A 24,727-nucleotide genomic window follows, 5' to 3' on the forward strand; every position below is an offset into this window, starting at 1 on the left:
TCTTGTATGCCATTCACTTTGTATTTTCCGTCACGGTCGTATACCATCATTCTCTCCGCGAGTAATCCGGGTGGAGGTCGTCCAATGAATCGTTTGTGAAGCGATCGTCCGAACGATTGTGCGTCTGATCAAAGGGGGAGATTTGCGGGCATCGATCCCCTGCTCGTCACGGCTCGTCGCGCTTCTCCCCGGAAGTTCCGAGGTGTCGACAAACGACCGTCGGAATTAGGGCGCTATCGTTCTATTTAGCTAGGATCTCCGATCGCGAGGAAGCGGATGTACACGGAAAAATGTATTCTCATGCTAAGAAAAGCAGTTTCTCATTTTTTTAGTTTTCTCCTTTTAAGTAACGGTTATTTTTGCAAAGAATATTTCCTTGATGAATTGTTTTTAAAATACACTCGTCATTTAATTGAAACAAGATTTACTTAAAGTAAACTTCTGTATACATGCAGAAAAATGTGCACTTGAATTAAATAAATACATCATTTACTATATTTTAAATAATTTATACGTTTATATATCCACAAACCTAATCGTAAGTTAACGAATTTGTATAAAATATATTTTGAATCTTAATAATTTAATACCTTAATTAAGAATATTAAATTAAAACAAAAATTTGATTTACTTGTTACTTTTTTTCTTCAATTCAATTTTATAATATTCTTCGAGGGAGTATCAATTCTTTTTTCTCCAAGAGTATATGACAAGTTTTTTTAGAATTTGTCATAGGTATATTTTAAGACTATTATCAAGAAAATACTCTTTATGGAAGACAACCGTTCCTTATTATAATAAAAAAGTAAATTAAATAGTCGCTTTTCTTGGCAATAGAATAATTTTTTTCTCTCTCTCTCTCTCTCTCTCTCTCTCTCTCTCTCTCTTTCTTTCTCTCCTTGTGTATGTGGGGGTTCGAAACGCGTGTAAAAGAATCACGAGGAGGGATATATACCGTTCCGTTTACTTGAGACCGTCCGAACCGATAACGGTACATCTCGCGTGGAATTCACAACAATTCATTCTTGCTACACGACGTTTGCGACGCCTAGTCGCAAACGTCGCTTGCGTAAGAATCAATTTGGAGACGAGCAGAGCCGTTAGAATCACGAGAGACTAATGTGTCGACCAGCACTCACGCTTGACGTCTTTATTTCTTTCGATGTTTTGCTTCGCTAAGCAATTCTCTCCCTGAAAACTATTTTATTACACACATAATACTTTACGATAATTTTTATTAATATTTCTATTATATCTCTTTTCGTCCTTTGTTTATATCTTCTTTGTTATCTTATTTAGCACAAGGTTTGTCTATCATTATTCTACAACGAGTTATTGATCAATTTTTTTCCGTTTTACTCTTCTCCCCTTGACGCGTACTAGAAAAAGAAATGTAGCAAAACAAGCAACGTAATTGAAATAAATTGGAGGATACGATCTCACTGAAGCATCGACGATTACCGCGTTACCGGGTAGAATACATAATTGGCGTGCGCGCGCGCGCGCGAACGTATCTGAATGTCGATTAAAATATGAGATAATGGATCGACGATCTGTTATCTCATAAATTCCTTTTGAGAGACGGGCGATGGATTCTCACGAATCTCCTCGCGCGGAGGTATGCGTGGAGGTAGGGAGGGGACCTTGGGGGCCCAACCCTGAGGCCAACCGTTGGCTTCTTTCCCCGATGATCCTCTCGCAATTTCGCTGCGCGACCAGAAACAGACCCGACTGCAGGGTCATCAATTATCGAGCCGGCATTACGTCGACACGGTAAATCGGCCGGTCGGGCCGGCGCGCGAGAGGAGAGTTTAACGCTGGGCAAGCGATTCGCGCCGCGGTGCGAGCGCCGAGGCCCCGGTGTGACGAATGGCGTCGACGGAAATATCATTGCGCGCAGGAATCTCCGCCGCAGCACCGCTGCGACCTCGGATAGTAAATCGAAGTAATTGCGCCGTACAGCCGCGGCGCTGGTTCCGGCGCGAAATGCAGCGTGCAATTAATTCAACTCCGGCGTCGCGCGGCGATGCTCTCCCTCTCCCCCCCCTCCTCTCTCTCTCTCTCTCTCTCTCTCTCTCTCTTTTCGCAGAGTTTATCGTCAATCGAGGGCTTTAGGTGCGTGTACGTACGTCAAAAATTTGTATCTGTCAAAACTCGTTAGATCCCGCTGCAAAATCCGAGACACTATATGAGCGATTTCATTAAAAGGAGAATATTTATTTACTTTCCTACGAGTATAATGAACAAAAATAATGAAAATGAATAAAATACTCCTTCAAAATTTTCAATTTATTTTATTTTGAGTATCGCGCATTAAAAATATTTAGATTCCTAGATTCGTTTGAGAGAGATGACCTTCTGAAATTAAAAGGCGACGTAATTCGAATAATGGGTATTCGTCGTTATGAAGGCCGTTACGGATTCGCGCGATAGAATGCAATAACGCGAGATGTACGCATCATGCAATAACTGTGTAATTGTACAAACCAAGCGTCGCGATTTCTCGCGCGTGTACAGCCGTAATTAACCCTTTCACTGTCCAGTCGTTTTTTTAATTAAGTCTCACGTTTTCAGTTAAAATTAAGAAATTTTAGTGAAAGGTTCATTTTCACGCAGACATCGATGCCAGATTGTGCTTGTTGAAATTAACTTTTTTTTCTTTAAACTTTTAAAAACTTGAAATTGTACATTATTTGATAAAGAAATTAAAATCGCGCTATTTAATGGCTAAAAAAATACGAGGGGAGGAACTTGTTCAAATTCTACATTATTATGAGAATAGTGATGAATATTTTTTTTATAAATAATAAAGATATTTATTACACATAGTGTAGACGAAAGTTTATTCTCTGAAAATGACAACAAATTATCTTTGTTCACTGTAATATTAAAGTTTTATTTTTTTTTTGCATTAGAAACAAATTTTTTAAATTAATATTTATTGTTTAATGAGAAATGTTTCTCGAAGAGAAAGAGCTTTGAAATGCTGTAATAAGTCTCCTATAAAAGAGAAATGAGGTATAGAGATATAGAGATGAAATATAGAGATTAATGCGTCTCCCCTGATGCATGCGTGTTTCAAAAATAAAACGTATATATCATACACGATGCATGATGTTATAACCAGTGTATCGTACGTACACGGGACAGTGGAAGAGTTAAGCATCCGGAAAAGGATTACCGACGATCTCTCTGCGATTTACTCGAGCGATCGCTTTTCGCACTCCACCGAAGACACGCACTCCATCCATTGTGAACGACAACCAGAGCAGGGAGTAATCTTCTCCCCTCTGTGCAAAGGTGACGTCCGGGCGTCAAGGTTGTCAGACCGCAACCGTCGAAGAACCTTCGCGGAGAGAAGCGGAAAACGTCCGGCGGGGGGGCGTCCGGCGTCGATTTACTATTATTCAAAATAAGCGAGCCAACGTGGCTGGCAGCGTAACGAATGATAGGGCGTGCAACGCCTGTGGAACCGTCGTTGAAGGCGGATATGGAAGCGTCTTCGGAGTACCGCGACGAAGTACGAGGATACGCACCGAAGCGAGTCGATCGCGCCAAGGCTGCGGGAATGCGTCCGAGTTGGAAAAAGGAAGGAGTCTCTCTCTCTCTTTTTTTTTTCTATTCTTGGCGATGCTACGCGCAAGTATGCAGTCATGTACGCGAATGATTTAACGACAGACTGATACCGAATGACAAGTTAATTTCTGCTTTCCATTATTTAAAGTCTCCAACTCTAAACCTTCTTTACCAGCTCTAGTGAATTGAAATAGAAAAAATAGATTTAAAATTCTGATTTTTTAAGATCAGATACAAATCTATATTTTTTTTTTATACACATATTTATTGTGATTGAAATGATAACGAAACTAATTTATGTGTTTTTAAATTAATAGGTAGATAGTAGTTCTTTTATTAAGTGGCAATACCAAGAAAAATATCAAAGTTATTTTAGATATTTATATGATAGATTATTATTTATTATTACGGGGTACATGTTTAGAAGTACACTGAAAAGAGTCTTGTTGGATTAATTGGAAATCTGGTAGGTTTAATCAGATTCTGGTTGAGCCTACTAGATTTCCAATTAATTCAACAAGACTCTTTTCAGTGTACAACTTATTTTCATATTTCCATACAAGTTTTGATTCAATATGCATTCTTTTTTTAACAACATTTGTAATAGCTAATACTGAACCATAAAAAATTAATTACTTGAATATTTCGTTAACAAAGCCTATTATAATCACACAATGTTAGTTTGCGCTACATGAAAAAAAAATTAACATATTAAATTTAAAGACAAAGGATGTTAAGATTGCTTATTTTGGTCTGCAACGGGTCTTGGTGCTGAATATAATTTTTCTATCAACTTTAGAACGGTAAACTATTTTTTTTCCTTCAAACGGCACATGGATTATAAAGTTATCCCATTCTTTCTCAAGCGTTCTACGTTGAACAAATGGATTGAAGACAATATTGTGCTGTATGAATCTTTTCGTTTTTTCACGACGAAGACAATGGTATAATTCACAATAATATTAATTAACATTGAATTAACGTTAAACACTAATTTAAACAAAATAAAGTTTTAAAATAGTGGAAAAATGAGTTTTTTTTTAATCTATCGTAGTTTCGTCAATTTTTAACGAATTAAAAAAAAAGAACGGTTTCGGAAAGGTAAAGGATAGATCTAGAATCGGGATAAAATGGACTTTGGCTATTGTTTATAAAGTATAATTATTTTGACAAATAAAAGTTGAGAAAAACGTTAGCTTAAGAAAAAGGAAAAAATGAATAGACACAATCTTTTTTCTGCTTTAAAATAGTAAAAAAATGTCTGTTTTTTAATTCACAATCAGTAGAGATAAAATACATTATTAAAAGGAAAGAAATATTAAAATATCTTTATGATTCCAAGTAAGCAACTTTTAATGCAAGAAATGCCACTAATACAAAGAGTTAATATATGTAAACACATTTATTACCCTAACAATAAGATGTAGACAAGCAGTATGGGAAAAGTCGCTTTGATGCGAAAAAACACAGTGTTTCGTATAGCGGTATCCGAATGAAATATAAATACGAACGGTAGACTGGGGTATCGACGTACCTCACTTCCACTTTACGTCTGCATTGCTCGGAACCGATACACTCTGACACCAGCTAATGTTCCTTTCCATTTCTAAGACTTTAAATTGAATTATGGTCGCTGTTCCGAGTCAATCCCTTCACCTGTTAAATTAGAAGATAAATTCCAATTCATGATGGAGTATAACAAAATTATCCCGGCGCGACGTTCTAGGGTTAACATTCGAATCTTAACTTATATTGTTATGCGTGTCGACAACTTTGCCAGTCTTGAAACACGATTACTAACATGTCGATGCTTAGAAGCATCTTTAAGATTCCCCCCTCCTTTCCCAAAACAATTAATCAATGTAGACAAAGACAAGGATTTTCTTTTTCATTCAAGAGAGGCAGCTTCTGGGTAATGTTGGGCTATTAAGTCTTTTACGAACGCAATATCCGTGCTTCGAAGATTTAAACGGCGGATGACGCCGTCGGTGGGAGGTCGGGAAGCGAGGCAATCGTGAAGAGATAACGAGAGAGCCGGCCAGGGCCGTGGCGCGCGATGCGATGCGATGCGATGCGGTGCGGTGCGACGCGTTGATTCCACGGATAAGCATCGCGGGAGAGCCGAGCGGGCAATCGGTGCCTTTGTTTCGCGTCGGGAAAGACAAACCCCGGCGGGGAAGTGCGGGGGAGGGGGGGGGCGCCTAATTTTTTGTAGCAGTCCGGATTACTAAACTGCCGCTTCCTTCCGGTCGTTTCGACCATTCGTTTAATCGCGTCTGGCACACCGGATTCCGACTAAACGTTACAACAGAGCGTGGCGTGTGAACACGCGACGGAAGGGCGGCAGATTTACGGTACCGTTTTTTTTTTGTTTTTTTTCTGGAAGCCGAATCGTCGTAACGTTTTATCCGTGTACCGTTCCTCTCCCGAATCGGAACGGAGAGAGACCGTTTGTGGACGTACGAAATTGCATTGAGATCCATCCGGCGATCCATTGCGGCAATCACGTTTACGGGATCGGATTCGGAGCTGCGTTTTTGCAAGGCAGCCGGGATTGCCGGGCAATCTTCTCGCATCCAATATCGATGTATATCCCGTTCGCAACGTTATTTGCCTCATAAAAAGTTTCGCCAGGTATCCCCGAGATAGGTATCTTCCGGGGATACTATCTCCCCCGCGGATGATGTTGATTTAGTACTTTGCCGGTTTCGCACAATTTGCTCGCCTTTTCAAGGTCGCGGCAATTACTCTGGCATCCTGGCACCAGGCAGTTCTCTCGGAGCAGTTGCCCGTATGCCAGATACGCTCTTACGCCGCATCCTCGTATACCCTCGACGATGTGGGGATCCCGGCGTGATTGCCCGATACTTTTCTCGCGTGCGATTGGTCGCTCGACGGTTTCATTTCCTAATCCAATTTCCTTGGAATTTCCGCGAAATCTCGTCGATTCTCGCGCTCTGTACCTCACCGCCATCTCGTAGACGCGTCACACTTTCCTAGTAGCAAAATACGTTGGCAGTGTATTGGCTAATATTGGCTGGAACATTGGTTATATTGGAAGCGCAATGTTTTCCCAATGTAACGCTAGTATTGATAGTAAAATATTAGTTTCAATTAGGGATCCTGCATGAAAAATTGAATGATTTAACATTGGCCCAACGTTGAACCGATATGGAACCAATATTGCTGTTTAAACAATCAAGCTGGCTAAATAAGCGTCTACCTTATACATTACTTCTTAGTATTGCGCTAATGTTTTATGCTATGAGGATTTCGACGCCGATTCCACGTGCCTTTCAATCTTGCACACATACGTGAGCGCAATTTTTCGCCGGTCACATGAATTTTGACGAGACTCCCGGAACTGTAGTCCGAATAACGGATCGTAGCTCGTAAATTACCGGCGATGTATACCGGTCACAGCCCGTGTAAGGTGTAACCTTGCGCGTCTTCACGTACCGCATACGTAACCCATTGCGTAACGCAATTCGTCGCGCGAATCGCCGATCGTTACGCGCGACTCTTTCTTGCGGTTATCCTGTTAAAAAAATTTTTTCCTTTCTTTCAAAACGCTGGCAGAGATTTCTGTTGAAGATTGAAACCCGCGAGACGAGATAACACGGCGGTGCTTTTAGATCGCGCCGCCGCCTGACATCTACGATATAAAGCGTTTGTAAAGGTCCAGGATCTCGCGTTAGGGACGGGATCCACTCGGTACGCTAGGCACGTTCTGTTTATGCATCTAGGACTGTAATCTCGATCATAGGTCAGACACATAGTCTTGCTGGATTTTCACACAGTTTGTGTGCGCATAACTGTACGCTTTTTGTTGTTTAAATTTATGATTTCGCATGAGGCAAATTGAATTATTAATGCTCTTACCGCAATGCGAATATTATATTGAAACTAACGTGAGTAGAATCATATGTTTAATCTTAGAGCTGCGCACGTGGGTTTATGAGACCCATTGGAAATTCCAGGTCTTTGACCTTTTTTTTTTTAGGAATCAACAATAAAACAAATTGTGCAAATAATACAAGTTATAAATTTTTCTATTAAAAAAAAAAAAGTCAATATGATATTGTCAAAACAAGAATATTCTTTTTTTTTCTGTGTATATATCGATATAACAAAACTTCGTAATATTACAGACACATTTTTCTTCATTTTTGAATCTTTTATCTTTTGAATTACATTAGATAACGGACATAATTCACACTTAATTCTACATCTTGATATCAAACCCCGTTACACATCAGCTTATGATTGATTACGAGTTGCGGCAATTAAATGATTAATTGCGTGGAAAGTAACGGAAAGTAAGATTATTAAAATTTTTCTAATTACACCTGTGGCAATTGCGGCTGTGCGATCATTACCTCGAATTATATTATGCGACGGATAGTCATCGCGATTATCTCGTCGAGAGAGAAAGACGCGGGTGTCGCGCGCCTGTAACCTCCGGCTTAACGGAAAACGACGGTTCTTGGCACCGGAAGGGTGCACTTACGTACACGTATTTACGCCCCGTGCATTCTTCGTGGAAATTTGCACTCGGCACCGTATAACGTATGCGACGCGCTCACCTCTTCGCCGAACGTTACTCGGAAGAGTTCATTCGGCGGAAGTGCAGGCGCGTCTTGAGCACGAGTACCTCTAGTAATAAGCACGCAATGCATACGACGCGATAAAAGAATTCAAGTTTTTTTTTTTCGCGAAAAGCGGTATCCCGCCATTCACCGCGATAAACGATGATACAATAAACTGCGTTATATAATATAACGTTCCGCGCGTAGGAAGAGTCTCCGCACTGTCATTTCCGGTCGCTAGCGGGACTTCGATGCGGACGATGCGGACGTGAAACGCGTGCAGTATGACAGTTATAAGAGCCGATGGAGATGGTGGGTTTTGCAGCTCTAACGGAATTCGCTGACCGATCGTTAGAGCATACGGTGCGCGCACTTGCATAATTCGTCTCTAATTCCAGGTCGTCGCCATCGGAAACTACCGCTACTCCTTGCATGATTTTCAAAAGCAGAGCTGCTGCTGCTGCTGCTGCTGCTGCTATTGTTGTTGCCTCGTGATACATTGAACGACGTATTATTACGTTCTGCGAGCAATGTTAAAAGACGGGCGCTGAATACGACACAGCAGCAATTTAATTCGAAGCCAGATGATTAATATCTGTTTCTGCCAATGTAGCTTAACTGTATCTTTCATATTTTTTTTACTTTTATTTTTTACTTTTTCATCAGTTTTTTTAAAAATATAATTCCTAGAACTACACGGAGAGAATTTTCTCTTAAAATTTACCCTCAAAATCTAGTAATTGTGGAATAATGTGTGACCTCGAGGAATTTTACTATACTGCTTAGTAAAATTTACTAAAAGTATAGTAAATTTTACTAAAAAGTATAGTAAAATTTCTTGAGGTCACACATTATCCCACAATTATCAGATTTTGAGGGTAAATTTTAAGAGAAAATTCTCTCCGTGTAGAAAAAGATGAAAGGTTAGTTATGCAAACCGGGATTAAAGTTAGTCCACATTGGTAGAAATGCACGGAGAGGTCAGGTTTTGTTTACTCGACACTTGTACGGAAGATGCAATTGTCGTAACGCAGCAACGAATTAGAAAGTCAGATTGATTATCGGATGAATACGTTATGAAACTTGAGGCTAATGCTTAATATCTTTGCGATCTGGAAGGCGCGAGCCGCCAGGATTTCAGGGGGAATTTCGTAAAGATACATCCGGCGATCTCCGCCGAAACGCTCCTAACGATCTAGGTGGTTTTACGTGGGTGCTCGCCTCGCCGCGGGGCGCTTCCTCTCCCGAGTCGTCACACACAGGAAAATATTTACTCTACTGCCAAGAAAAGCGATTACTCAATTTACCTTTTTTTCCCTTATAACAAGTAACGGTTATCTTTAATAAAGAATATTTTCTTGATTAACAGTCTTAAAAAATACTTGTCACAACTTTCAGAAAAACTTATTGTCATATACTTGGAAAAAAAAAGAATTGATACTTCCTCGGAGAATATTATAAAATTGAATTGAAGAAAAGTCAAAGTAAATAAGTAAATCAAATTTTTATTTTAACTTAGGGTGCGATTCACTTGACGCTACAAATGCTTTGAATCAATTAGAAGAAAGAATTAATGTTTCGAAGCGTTTATGGTATAGCATTAAATGGATCACAACCTTTATATTCTTAATTGAAGTATTATATTATTATAGGATTCAGAATATATTTTGAACAAACTTGTTATTCATAATGAGTAATTCACGATAGATTTGCGGATATATAAACTTATTATGAATAATTTAAAATAAGTAATATTGTTACTTATTTATTTCAAGTACACATTTTTCTGTGTGTACGCAGAAAATAATTAAAATAAATTTTACTTGTTTTAAGTAAGTAATAATTAAGCGTATTTAAAAACTATTCGTTAAGGAGATATTCTTTGCAAAAATTATCGTTACTTGAAAAAAGAAGATTTAAAAAATGAGAAACTCCATTTCTTAGTACGAGAATAAACTTTTCTGTGCGCAGCCCTTCCGATTTCGCTACGAGAATTCTCGCAGCGAGATTCGGCGATTATGCTTAATCGTCTCTAAATTTTTGATCGTTAGCCTCATTCGCCTCGTTTATCTCAAGTTTCATATCGCGAACCGCATTTCCTCTCTCGATGATCGGATCGATTATTCACGAGGGGCCAAGTTTATCGACGCGATAATTACGGATTTCTTGCGAAAACGTAAATAACTCTGCAATTCCTTACGACTCGTTCCTCGAGGAAGGGAGACAACAAATTCTGCAATCCTTCGCGTCGCGCGCGTGTGTACACGCAGTAATAATAAAATCCGAACGGTCTATTACTCGCGCAATTTTCTACGCGTTTTTCCGGGGAATCGCGTGCGCGTTTCGCCGCGTGCGCGGTCTCGTCTCCGTTGGCGAAGCGAGTTCGACGACAGGAAGGCCCTCCCCCGACGTCGCCGACGGACGTTCAGTTCTGTTCCCGATAACTTATGCCGCTCGTGTCCATCGTGACGCATTAAAATCTCACGCACGAAAGGCACCGGATTCTTGCATAACTGTGCGTGTCTGTATTATAGTCGCCGGCGTTTCACCGTTCCTACGATCGAGCTCGCTAATTCCTCGGCATAAGCGTTACATTTACGATGCCATTTCCTTCGCGGCGCGGAATGAGCTTTGTAAATCTCGATTCCGTTACGAAGTTCGCCGCGCGCGTTGAATTTTATACGCATCGTGTGCAATATCGCATAATGATGCTTTTATAAGTAACGCGTCGCGCTTTATATTTACATTTACTAATTGTTATCTATAATTAATTTTTCCATCTTCGTACAGCGCCCGAAGAGATTTAATGGTGTAGATTGCAGTCGGTGGAACACAATGTAATTCGCAACGGCATTTACGGAAGATTGCTGTTAATTTCCCCCCTACACACATTTTAGCATCCTGAATTACGTGTTCGCAGGGAGTCAGATTAATTATAACGTAACGTAACACGTCGGAGGTCGCTGAACCGCAAGGGAATTGAGAAAAAGTATCGCGCGTCGCGATACAAAGGCACGCACGGTCAGCTCGGGTTCGAATTTCATCCGAATCCGTGACGTACGAGATTGCGGCACGTCGTTGCGTAATTCATACGCATGTACAACGCACGCTTTGTCTTTCATCCTTTATCTTGAAGGATCTAGGCAAGATCCAGTTAGGATACATTCGATTCGTTTCGCGCGAACGTCATTGCGAAATACAAACGCTTTGTATGTCTGTAAATTCGTCCACTTAAAAAAAAAAGCCGTGAACAATTGAAAAATTTGTGTTAAATTCAACACAAGATGAATATGTTAGAAAGTAACACAAACATTATGCTGAAAATTAATACAAAGAAATGTAACACTTGGACACAGAGTGTAGAGACAAGTTTTTTCGGTGAAATTGACATTTATAATATGTTGAAACATTTGATGCATTAACCTCAGAATGCTTGTTTTAAAACTACATTATTTTTTATGTTGCTAGACACCACAGACCACAGACGGTTGCGCTTACTTCGTGCATTTTTAAAAAGTAAAAAATAAATTACAACGATAATTGTGTAGATAACTATCTATACAATTTTGACAGCTGTCAAAATTCAATCGCAATGACAGCTGAGCAGCTGGGCTCGCACGAATTAAGCACAGCGAGAGAATCGGCATCGTGGAAAAGCGACAGTAATAAATTTCGAGAGCGATTGACTTTACATGCATTTTTTTTAAATAAGAGATTTTGTTTATTTATCCATAAATTGTGTCATTTTAACACTAAGAAGTGTTGAATACTAATTTAACACCAAATATTCAAATAACAATGATATTACGTTTTAAATTAACGCTTGGGCATGTTGAAAATTCAACAAGGACCGACTTTAACGTAAACACAAAATTTGCTATTGTACCCAATCAATAGTTTTTTGCCGAGTCTACGACATTAATACACTTTTTTTTTTTTACTTCGTGCACTCGCGTGCATCGCGAATTTATAATTACGTTTTGCAGTCCTATAATAAACGTTACATTCTTTCACTTGGCGTTTGAAAGAAAAATCTCAAGTAGATAATCGAGGCGACTTTCAATTTGCAACATCGTCGCTTCGTCAGGCTATTACTTGGGGGCTATTACCTTCGTGTGTGTGCACGGACGAAATGCGCCGGAGAACGTGCAAACGTCACGCGGTAATCATTTCATAACAAGAGCATGTTGCGCGTGTGGTAGTTATCCCCGGCTCGATATTATCCGGTAATATAGTTCTCGGTTGTTGGAATTGACACCGCAGCGCCGCTCTCTCATCGCGTCTCCGCAATCAGGGAGATCTCGTGGCGGCAGCAATTCTCGCTCGGAAGTGCATAAGATGAATTTTAACGAAAGCGAGAGGATGAAAGAAAAAAAAAAAAAGGAAAAGAATGAAGAGCGGAACGCAACGCGGCGGCGCGGCGGCGACGGGAAACGCGAAGGCGCGCTGCGCCAACGTACCCGGGCTCTAACGCGCGGCGGAAGTCGCGTAGCGAGCGAGCGAGGTTCGCGTGTCGTTTGCAAATTGCACTCGCTCGAGGGAACGTCTTCTTCGGCGCGCCTTTGTTACGCCCTTCGGGAACCTGCTTCGTGAGTCAGAGGCGGAAAAAGAAAAGAATACCGCGCGGTTTACGTGTGTGAAAGCCCGAACATGACGTGTACACGCGCGTGTACGCGCGCGAGGGACGGAAGGCGGGGGGGGAGGGGATGGAAAATCGAATAAGAAGAATGACGGCGAGCGGAAAGGATTTGTCGAGTATTTTTTTCCTTGTCTCACGCCGCCGCCCGCCGAGATTCGGCGTACGTAGCCGAAAGAAATCGCGTCCGTGTGTGAGAAGAGAGAGAGAGAGAGAGACGTGCGTCTAAAGGTCAAGTACCTTCGACTTCCGGCCCGGTCTGACTTGGACCACGCGGACGCTTCATCGTGCGAGATGTCGTGACGGAACCGCGTCATTAGCCGGTACATTCTTAGGTACGTATTGTAGGAATTGATTCCGGATGATGATACCGGATAATCGCAACCCTGATGATATAATGATGGAATTTGTAAGGGATATCCTCGCGGCGGATCACCTACGTGGTGATTACCCTTGGCTCGAAGCTATATCTAACATCTTTTCACGCGAGGGCATCTCGCCTTCATAACACCCAACGAGAATACGTGTTGATCAACGTACGTCATTTGATTGTAGGAAATTAAAACCAGCTATTTGACTGCGGCACAATTGTTGCGATTTGTTTGGTATTGTTTCATCCTGTGGCATTCGCGCTGCGACTTTTATTCCCAAACCTCGCGAGTTCTCCGAAAAATAAACCTCGGGCCTTCTCACCTCCCTTCTCTCGTTTCTTCTCCTTCATCGAAGCCGTTACACGTCGAAAAGCCGAAATAAATCGCGTGGAAGCGTGAACGTGGCCGGTCGTCGACCTCCTCGCGGATTCCGGGATTCTCTCGGGGTCCCACCTCGATATTTCCGACGGCGAGCCAATGATCGGGGCCCCAAGAGGCCCCCTGAGAGAGGCGGGGACCAGCTTTAGCTTTTCGCGTGCCGTTAATTGCTTGTCACAGCTCCGCTCGGCTCAATCGGGTGTCGTACCTCCGTTCAATCGAACGAGGGAGGACACCTGAATAGCGCCGAGGAAACCCTCGCGTGTTAACCGTGGCTTTTGAGAATTGGGACTTCCGTAATTATCCACCTTGCGCAAGACGTGAATGACACGGGAGAGCGCGACACGGATGAGAGAAAGTAAAAAATGAATATAAATAATGTACTTTCTCAATGTAACCGATCACTTTCATATATATCGTGGCGATCGATATTTATATTTAAATGCCTCTTATTACGCTTCCGTACACGCAAAAAATGAATCTTGTAAATAAATTTGTGATCTTGAACGCTGTGTGCCTTGATATGAGCATGAAATACTATCCTCAACTATAAAAACGTTCGCTTACATCAATAAGTAGGTTTGCGTGGAATATACTTTATTCTTAAGATGGTATTCTTTTTTCTAAAATTGTTATATTATTAAAAAAAACCCATATAATATTAAAAATAGCATGCTAATATCAGGTTGGGTAAATTCATTTGGGGGCGGTGGGTCGGCGCGTGCACGAATAGATGCCTTCATCGCTACGTGGCGCATTTCTCGTGGACAAAATGCGCTTTTTGAGTGAATAAAAAGCGTTTGTCAAGAGCGCGGGAAGAAGATTTTGTCGTTGACAAATTAGAGTACTAGACTGAACTATATCAATCTGTAAGAGGGATAATCGATAAAAATGAGAAAGATAGAATGGAAACTTTAAGAAAAACAATATAATAAAATTAAATTAAATTTATTTTGGCTTAACTTGACAAAAAGACTTATTGAGACAAAAATTACAGTTAATACGAGCCCATTTAGTGTTGAATTACTGCAATTTTATTCTTTAATTAAACCAAATTTTGTTTTTAATTGAAAAGAATTTTTAATTTTGCCTTAAGAATAATTTATTCTTAAAAAAGTATTTATACTTGGCGCTAGTTTAAGTGCAAAATATTCTTGAGTCAAGGCATTTTTGCATTTTTTTAAGAATACATTTTTTAACATATATAATTGTCAAGAAAAAATTTCTTCGGAATTATTATAGTAAAGGTTGAAAAAAAATCCAGAGAACCGTTCTTGCGTATTGCGGTGCAAGTGACGAACGAATATATATAATTCGCATCATCCCGGCGGAGAGTATCTCTCCCTTCGTGGAAGCGATCGTTGATACTCCGCACGTCGGGATGTTTCCATCACGGATAATGGCTGGCTAGGATACCTCGCGACAGAGAAACAGGAAGAGAGCGTCGCGTATTACACTCGACACGTGACTGCCGGCAAAGTCAGCGAGTCAAGTTCACAGCTCTCTCATCATTGTCTCTTCGCGGGCTGATAATGATAATCTGCCGATGATTATTGTCATTACGTTACGACTCGCGCACGTGGGAGGAAGCATGCGAGCCTCCCAATTTCACAGCGTGCCTTCGCTCCCTCCCTCCCCCCCCTCCCCTCGTCTCTGCCTCTGTACGTTGCTCCGAGACGGCCGTGATGAATTTTCTGGAGTGATAATCCTCGGCCTCATTAGACGCGATGAATGTGCACGAGCGCTGTTTTAATCGCTCCCGCTGGTGATGGCAGATTTGGTCGATTATGTTTATTACCTTCTCCCCCTCCTCTCCTCCTCCACCGCGCTAACGAGACGATATTTTGCCGAGCGTAAATAAAATGTAATACGCAAGTAATAAGTCAGACACGTGTTTCATTATTGGCCGAGTGTGGCAACAGCGCGTGTACGGAACCGTCGTTGTTGATGATAATCTGCGCTCATTTCGTGTTTAATTTTCATCACTCATCAAAAGTACGCGGCCTGACTCTGCAATTTCGCCCATTGCCGCGGCTCATACGTAATACATTTAATTGAAGCTCTTGTCGCTGATCGTAATGCGATCGCACGAAGTTGAGGAACGAACGAATGCGAAACGCGGGGCTACCGCATGATTTTACGCTACGGGAGCAATGCTCACGCGTTTCGCTGCGTGAATCGCACTTTTATTGCTTAATTAGTCGCGAGCCAACGGCTTGCAAACGAGTTTCCATAGATCTCGTGTGAATTTTTGCCACGGAAAATCGATCAACCGAGGAAAACGACATGTTTCTCTAGCACTTTCGAAAACCCGAATTTGCGGTTCTGTAGACACAAATCTATTTTTCTTACAAAGTATTTCAAAAATATTAAGTTTATAAAATTGTGATCTATATTTACATAAATTATATTAAAAAGAATTTATAATAAGGTTTCTATACTCAATATGGTTCACCTAAATTTTGGAGATTTTTCTAATCTTTTGATGAATACGAAATTGAAATATAAGAAGCGGATTTAAAATAAGAAACATTTCTGCAACCAGAAAATACCTGGAATATTTTCAATTTTATATATTTAAGTACATACGTAAAGATTTAAGAAAAGAACTTGGGCCATGTTCATTATACATGTGTCCAATATGGCCCAGTATATATTTTCCTCTTTTTTATAAATATTTTTGAAAAAATGCAGAATAAAAAATTAACATGTTTAATTAAGCATTTATTAACATACTTATGAAAAAATTACACATACAATTGTTTCTTAAATATGAAACTATGTTTACTCGTTATTATCTAAACTTTTTATAAGCCATATTGGATACATACAGGTACCTTACACAAATATTATCCTGCAATTGTTCCCGAGATCGATGATCGCGATATCAAGGGAAAGAAATTTGCAAGGATAATCGACAGTACGCGAAAGGTCGACGAGGTCCCTTGCGAAAAGCGATAGCTCTCGTACGTACGCGTTACTGCCGTCCGTCCGTCTGTTCATCCGACTGTAACGATCGCGCGATCGACAGCAGAAGTTTTGTTCATTTTCGCGTTTTACGATTCCCGCAAAGTGCGAAATTACGCGGCGCACACTCGCTTTCGTCTCGAATAATCGTTTGTTCGTTTTACCGCGCCCCGAGGGATCTTCTTGTCTTCTGACTTTCTTCCCCTTTACGGACCCGTGCGCGCCTCGAGAGAGGACGTGACGACTACGGCGCGGGCACATTTGCGACGCTAAACCGGGAAGCAGCAATCTTGCCGTGGCGGAATTTCTTTTAGTAAAAAATCGTAAAAAGCTTACCGGTCTCCGGTAATTGGTGCTTCGGCTTCGCGCAACGGAGCATCCTGCGTGATTTGATTCGCGAGTCGGAGCTTGAAATCGAGAGCGATTCGTAACAGGTGAGCTCGGGGTTATTAAACCCCGAGCTATTAACTGAGATTTGTCCGACGTGTCGAGCGTTAATAACGATAAATTACCGTACAGCGGATACAATGGCCAGGCGATACGGATACACGAGAAGGGATGGGTGTATTCGATCCGTATCGTCTATCGTCGTTGCTCATTCAAGTATATCTGACGTGTACACGAATATGGCGCGCGGATATCGAATTAATTAATCGCCTGAGGTAATCACCGTTACATCATTCTTGCCTGAGAAATCGACACGGTGTTCGGAGACGCGCTGCTAATTTAAAATTTATAATCTAAATTCGATTATATTGAATACGACGATAACATCTATCACTTAGGTTCAGACTTGTAATTTAGATTCACAATTTTATTGCTTGCATTTGTTACGTTAATTTAAAGTGCGTATCTAGTATACAGGATGTTCCAAAACATGTGGGTCAACGCTCGTAAAAAGGTAGAAGGGATCGAGAACATAAGAGTCCAATATTGTCTTGGGTTAGATTCACCAATAATCGAGATATTAACATATGGAATCTGCAAATAATCTAATTAATTTCTATCGTAATTGTGAACAGTAAATTAATGAAAGCTTATCATACATTCACGATAGATTTTTTCTTCCGTGTTATGTCCCGAGCGGACAAGCTCTTCCCTCGGCGCGTTCTCATCCGCATAATTTGAAAAATTAATACCTCGATTATTGGTGAACCTAACTCAAGACCTAATCCAAGTCCTAACACAAGACAATATTGGACTTTTATGTTCTCGATCCCTTCTACCTTTTTACGGACGTTGACCCACATGTTTTGGGACACCCTATATATATCAGTACACTTGGAGATTAAATTTTCTATAGAAAATTTAATTTTGAAAAAATTTCCTATAAACATGGGTCGAAAAACGTTTCCTCAAAAGACTAGCGTCTAAAATCTCTGAAATCACAGTTACTTTAGACATTTTTTAAAATGCCTGGGAGAGTATGCGTTTTTTAACATAAAATGCTGAAGCAAAAAATTTGTGAAGAATTAAATTAGCTTTCAAACGTTCGGGAAGTTTGTATATACACGATGTACAGGATGTATTCTCTAAATCTGTGAAATCTTACTGATTTGCAGTGCTATAATTGATCGTCGGCGATTATTTTTCGATGCATAATAGATTAGATAATAGTTTTAAAATCTACTGACTGATTACATTTAATAAAACGTATATTCGGTGTCAATGATATCGGTGTCGATATCATTGAGGAAACATCAAAATAATATTTTATTTATATATTATGATTATATATTTAATACATGTAAGCAATATGTATTTATCGATTATATTTTTTTCCAGCAACCGCGGCGATAGCTAGCACCGTGCAGATCGAGTGCGCAAGCGAGTCGATAATCGTTCACATCTCGACGGAGGGCAACACGGACTTCCACGGTCTGGTGTATCCGCGCGGCTTGTCGAAAAACAGTTCCTGTCTACAGGAGTACAGGAGTCAACCCGTTCCGATCACCTACAATTTGCCGCTCAGGTCCTGCAACACCATGCCCACCGAACTGGTGAGTTTTTTCTCGACGAATCTCATAACCATTAGAGACATCTCGCGCATGTACTTTTTTCACGCACACTTTTCTTATATTATTTATGTTTTAAGTTTTTTTAATTGCTAATATTTCCTCCCTCTTTCTCCCTCCTCGTGTTTACGGGGCGATCAACAGCGGCGTAAATTATCGTGTGCAAGTCAATTAGATTATTACCCATTATCTTAACAAGCGCCATGGAATTATCGCGGAAGAGGTGGCGGAAAGGGTGGGAGGAAAGGCAACCACCTTATTACTGCGTTGCATCATCCGGGCTGCACCTTCGACCGATCGTTTTAATTCGGTTTATCGCGTTTCCACCCGTTTAAGTACCTTGTGGTAATTTCCCGGTATCCGTCGGTAGCGGTAATTACCTACGATTTCTGCTTTATGACGAACACGGATCGAAATTATCTGAAAGGCATAGAGGAGAGGTTCGATTAGAGGTGGAAGTGAAGGCGATAATCCGTAATCTTCGACTTGTGACGCAAGCCTCGTTCATTCCATTTCCCTCGCTTATTCCGACACACCTGATTCAGAACTAAACTTATCGTACCTGTATATTGTGGCGATATTTCGGATCGAGATTAAAATCGTATTTATGTACACTGATAGAAAAATATATGATATTTACGACTATAATTGCATAGTAAAGTAATTATAGTTAGGAATATCATTTTTATAGTAATTATTACTATAATATTGGTAATAATAACTATAATTTACATTGAATAACTATAAAATATGGTTGGGTCCCCAATAAACCATAAAATAATTGGTTTAAACTATATTATAGTTCTCATAACCATAATATTAGTTTATGCAACTTGTGATATGGTTGCTATAACCAAAATGAAGATTTTTATACAGTTAGTTGTACCATAAAATGATCATTATAAGCATTTACCATAAATATATAGTTATTATTACCAATATTATAGTAATAATTACTATAAAAATGATATTCCTAACTATAATTACTTTATTATGCAATTACCGTCGTAAATATCATATATTTTTCTATCAGTGTACACTAGTAAATTATATAAAATTGCATGTGTACGAGCAACAGGCGTAAAGAGTTTATTAATGCAAAATGAAAATATTAACATATTTACATACTATTTTTACATCGTAATCGCTCATGTCCATTTGCATAAATGTGTAGATAACTTTGATCTTAATTTAACTTACTTTTTATCTTTTTCTAATTTTTAGAGAAGGCAAGAAAAAGATAAAAAGTAAGTCAAAATCAAGATCAATGTTACACGCTTAAATATATTAAAATACTATATATATAATAACAATAAATTTGCAATATATTAATTTTTTGTAAATTATAAATAATATTCTTGTATTTCGATAGATCGGCAAATTGAAAGAACATTCAAAATTATATTTAACAGTATTATTAAAAGGAACAGAGCTAAAAATCACGCGAGACGAGGAAACCAATATTTCTGTAAAAGAATTATAGCTGCGACATATGGCGATGAGCATTAGCTAATACAATTGTCAGCGCTAATGCTGTGCGCGATAAAAATTAAAGAGATAAACATAAACACTCGTTATGAAGATGCTGCAGGATGCCCCGAGGAAGGAAATCCTGTACATACTCCCATGTAACAAGCGCGATATTATCGCAACAGTCACGCGAATAAGCGCTATTAACATGCCTAATGTTATCGCAACTATTGTTATTACGTCATTATGTCATTATTGTTATTATTATTATGATCACAGCCACAGTGTGTACACACCGAGGGGGGGGGGGGAGAAACATTGTTGTTTGTGGTCGAATGTATCTCGACACGTATCACGGTCGCTGCAACGATCGCGATCGTCCATACGTTCGCGATGAGGAAAAAAAAAAGGGAAGGGAATATCGAAGCGTGAATACACGCACGAGTACACGCTCGAAGAAACGAGGCGCATCAGCATTGGCCGTGGGGGATAGGCAAAGTGGCGGACGGGAAATACGGTGGCGATGGTGTGATGATGATGATGATGGTGGTGGTGAAGGGGAGGACACGTTCGTGTAACGAGGGAATCGTGTGTCGAGGCGAGAGATCGCTTCCTCGCCATACCATAACTGGACCGTTATGTGACCGGACTTACGGCCTTCTTCTTGGGAGCGTATGAGAGCTATACAGGGTGTATCAGAACCGAGTGCATTTCAATTGCACTGCCCTCGGGCTGATTGGGCGAATGCCTCTTCTTTGACTTCATCGGTGGAAATGCCGTCGTGTATTCTTTTTATTATTCGCGTTACGAGATATTTATGTAAGATCGCCATTATTTCTGATTTTTTTTTTTGTAATTAAATTCTCAATGAGAATTTTATTAAAATTCCTGAAATTCTTCAAGGATTACATAGCTTCCTAAGTAATTTGTTTTTCTAAAGCTTAATTGGCCAGAAGCTTATTATTTACTTTTAATTACTGGAGAATTAAAGTCAGGGTATATTACACTTTTTTTTTCGCGAGGAGAAATCGTTCCGAAATTAATCAGGACGGTAGTTAAAATGGCGGTTTCGCACATGCCGCGGTTGTGCTCCACGTTGCGCCATACACGCAAAATTGTCTGTGTCTTCTACGGGCCGCTACTCGATTCCTTCTTTCATTTACTCCGTAATGAACCGAGGGTAAAAAAAAAAAAGTACGCGGTCTGGCTCTGCAATCCGAGTATCGCGAGGGGCCAAGTCCGACCCCAACTCGAGATGATTGCGATACGCGATATTACTGCGTAAGTGAATTCATAGCCTTCTATTTATTCAGCCTTCCGGAGCAAGAAAACGAGCATCATCAGGAGCCGAGCATCTTAATGCCTGCGTGTCTCTCGGGGGATAAGTAATTGAACTACAGCCTTAAAATTTATTTCAAACAGCTGTCGTAAATTTGTTCTCACGCGCGCGAGAGAGAGATTGCCTGGGCTTGCCGCGGTGTGATTTCATTTCGTTTAGAACAGCCGTCGTCCACGCCCTCCGGCCTGATATAATGGAGCAGCAAACGTGTCGCGTGACGTAGAGACATGTGTTGGATTTTCTAATTGTCGGTTTCCTTCCCGCTGGCTCCCTCTCCCTCCCCCCCCCCTCCCTGGAGGGCCCTCGCATAAACACGCATAAACAATACGTCGAACGTATGCACGGCATAGTAATCGCCAGGTACGACTGTGAATCACATTTGGCGTATGACTAACGCGAGATAGACCCTCTCGCAAGAGGAGAGGACGACGACGTAGCTCGCAGCTGTCGTCCTTTACGGCTCTTCTACGACGCAGATCCGAAGGCACGCCGCGCTGGCGCGGTGGAGTCGCTGACTCCTTAACGAATCGATCGTCCGCTCCCTCGATCGGCCGATAATAACGCCGTAGCGGAACCCGAGGCGATGCGGAACCGTCGATGATTAGAAGCGTCCAGCGAGTTCTCCCCCTTCCCTCCCCCTCCACCCTTGGTAATCACGGTGACGATAACGTACTTTTCACCCCGAGAAACTTAATCATCGAGGATGCTGGAACAAGGCGAGCCAAGGTGTCCTAATCGCAAACCGTATTGACATATTAATCATCCGCATCCCGCGCGGATGCGAGCTGACGTGTATACGCCGCCAAGGCAAGAGGCGCAGCGGAGAGTTCTCATGTGTACGTAGCCGTCTTGATTAGCGGCGGATTGCGTCATTAACGCTTAACGAATTGAATTCACCGGAATTGCGTACGTCGTCGTGAGTCACGCGAACCCCGGGGAATTCGCTTTGGTGCGAGCGCGCCTGAGCGTGGCACCTGACAATTTTATTTGCCCAGCACACACGTACACGTACGATGCTTCCCCGCGCCGCCGCTGTTCCGCGTTCGCCTACGGTCACAACCTCGGAAGGGCGAAGGTTGCGATGACGATGACGACGGTGAAGATACCGCGAGTTCCTCCCTTCCTCTCTCTCTCTCTCTCTCTCTCTCCTTCTCCTTTTCTTCTCTCGAACTAGCGTCTAATGGCGGCAACACCTACCGCCGACACCGAGAGGCTGCATAATTTAAGGGCTGGCACGCCGAAGGGAACAATAATTCGCGGCCGGTACGACGCCGCGCCGTAAGACGAGGTCGGATAAGGTAAGGGGGAGTCTTTGACCTCCGCTGTACACCGAGCGGTTCCCGGTGATTCTCGACGGATCTCTCTCACCGGTGTGGGCGTCGCGAACCATCGTGGGCAGCCGCGCGCGCACCATCATCGGCGGACGAACACGCGTCGTTCCGTTTTCGCACGTGTGCGTTAAACCGGCGTCGCACAGCTTCGGCTTTCTCGCGCATAAACTCGCGCCTGTTCCGCCATCGGGCTATCTTTGGATAAAAGCGCGAATGTAACATTAAAATACGTTTTAGGTGTTTTCGTATTTACTGGTATTTTTTAGAACGCTAACGTGTTTATTTTTTCCTTTCCCTGAAATATAATTTTATCCTTTTACTTGACACTAAAACAACCGGCATTCAATGTAGTCCTTATTTTTTTCATTTTTCTTCTTAATTTAATTTAATTTAATATTTAAGTAATTAATTTAAAAATAAAAAATCCGGCAAGAATTATATTAATAGATCTTTTTGTAATTTAATCTGGAAATCTAAAATCCGTCATTATGCTGGGTTTGGTTGTTCTAGTATTAATATCAAGATTATATGTATGTAATATTATTCTTGCAATACATTCGCGATTTCAATAACAGAATACATTAGAAATTGATATTTCTTCATCCACTAGAAATTGATTCTGTAATGAGAGTGCCGAGAGAATTTTTCATTTTCTCATAAGTTTCCAATTTCTTCATTATATATCCTTGTGTTAGTATAATCTACTTGAAAACAACTAAACAATGACTTCATTGTTTAGTTCTACCATTGGTTTGTCTCTCAATTTGCAAGTTTTTCTTTTTCAATCATTCTCTATGACTAAAAAGTAATCAATGTCATTTCTACTTACAAAAAATTGATTTAAAATTAGAAAAAAGTTGCAATAAAAATTAAGATAAATTATATAGAAAACCAATAACAATTTTTACAAGTAACAAATTGAAATGTCCAAAATTAGATACGATTTAGTTCTCTTTTTCTCATTTTACTTGCAAGTGGGATGAGCTCTGACAAAGTGGTATGCGAGAAGAGGCTTAATATGGGCAATCCAGCATGATCCTTACGTAATTGTCTTCAAGTGCACATTCTCATGTATACGCGCGATTCGATATCTTCTTATGTAATGAAGGACTCAGACAGAAGAAATTATAGGCAAAATACACTTTGAAATTCCTCTACGCAAATTCTCATCGTTGTGCATCCTTGGAAATTTCTAAAGACTTTAAAGAGTTTTTGCATTTGCACGCAGAAAGAAACTGCATTAGACACTTTTTGAAAATCCGCATTATCGCATATTAATGCATTCGTCTAGCTCTCACGAACTCTCATAAATAATTCTACGTTGGAGGCCGGCAGTAAAATCCGCGAGAATTGAGATGTAAAATCGTCCTCTTATGAATTTTACGAGGCTCTTCGCTTTTTCTCCCCATTTGCAAATTTACTAGCGACGACGAGGAGTTAGGCTGAGCATCGAGTGGGCCGGTTTGCTATCTTAAAGGCAATGACGCGAGATTTGCCCACGCCACTATCATAAAAGTAAAAGTCCGTGGCCGGCTTAATTTGTATCCTTGAGTGCGCGTTCGTATTTATATAAATTCTCTCAGCTTTCTCAAAGTTCCACGAACAGGTCCGTCGTTAAGATATACCCTACAAATAAGATGAAAATATATTTTTACTTTAATTAATCGGCAAGATGATACATGCACACATATATAAAAAATTGCTATTTGAAACATCACAACTAGATATAAATTTATTTAAAATAATAGTTGGAATCTTTTGAATTTGTCATTAATCCTTAACACGCAATTGAGCCCAGGATATTAACATGAAGCAAAGCAATTTCTTGTAATTTTAATGTGGTCGCCGAGAAACGCGGCGCCGCCTCTCAGCCAGGAGGAACCGTGTGAAATTTTGCCGAGAGGAAGACTCGTCTCTCTCCTCGCCAGAAATGGCTACGCGAGATTTAAATGGTCAGTCTGTCGAAATCGGTAACTTTCTCTCAGGTCCTCAAAAAAGACGGACCGTACCACCGGTAGGTAAACTCGTTATTATATAACATAATTTTTTCGAAGC

The 24,727-nt window shown here is 40.7% G+C and overlaps 1 protein-coding gene across 1 annotated transcript in view; it reads left to right on the forward strand.

The window, feature by feature from the left end:
• LOC105839130 overlaps positions 1 to 24,727 on the forward strand; it is an 81,341-nt gene that overhangs the window by 26,470 nt on the left and 30,144 nt on the right. The window contains exon 4 of the mRNA XM_012685208.3: positions 18,303 to 18,517. Coding sequence (XP_012540662.2) covers positions 18,303 to 18,517 — 215 coding nt within the window. The remainder of the gene's footprint in view (positions 1 to 18,302; positions 18,518 to 24,727) is intronic.

Source organism: Monomorium pharaonis, chromosome 6 (genome assembly GCF_013373865.1).
Source record: "Monomorium pharaonis isolate MP-MQ-018 chromosome 6, ASM1337386v2, whole genome shotgun sequence".
Classification (NCBI taxonomy): domain Eukaryota; kingdom Metazoa; phylum Arthropoda; class Insecta; order Hymenoptera; family Formicidae; genus Monomorium; species Monomorium pharaonis.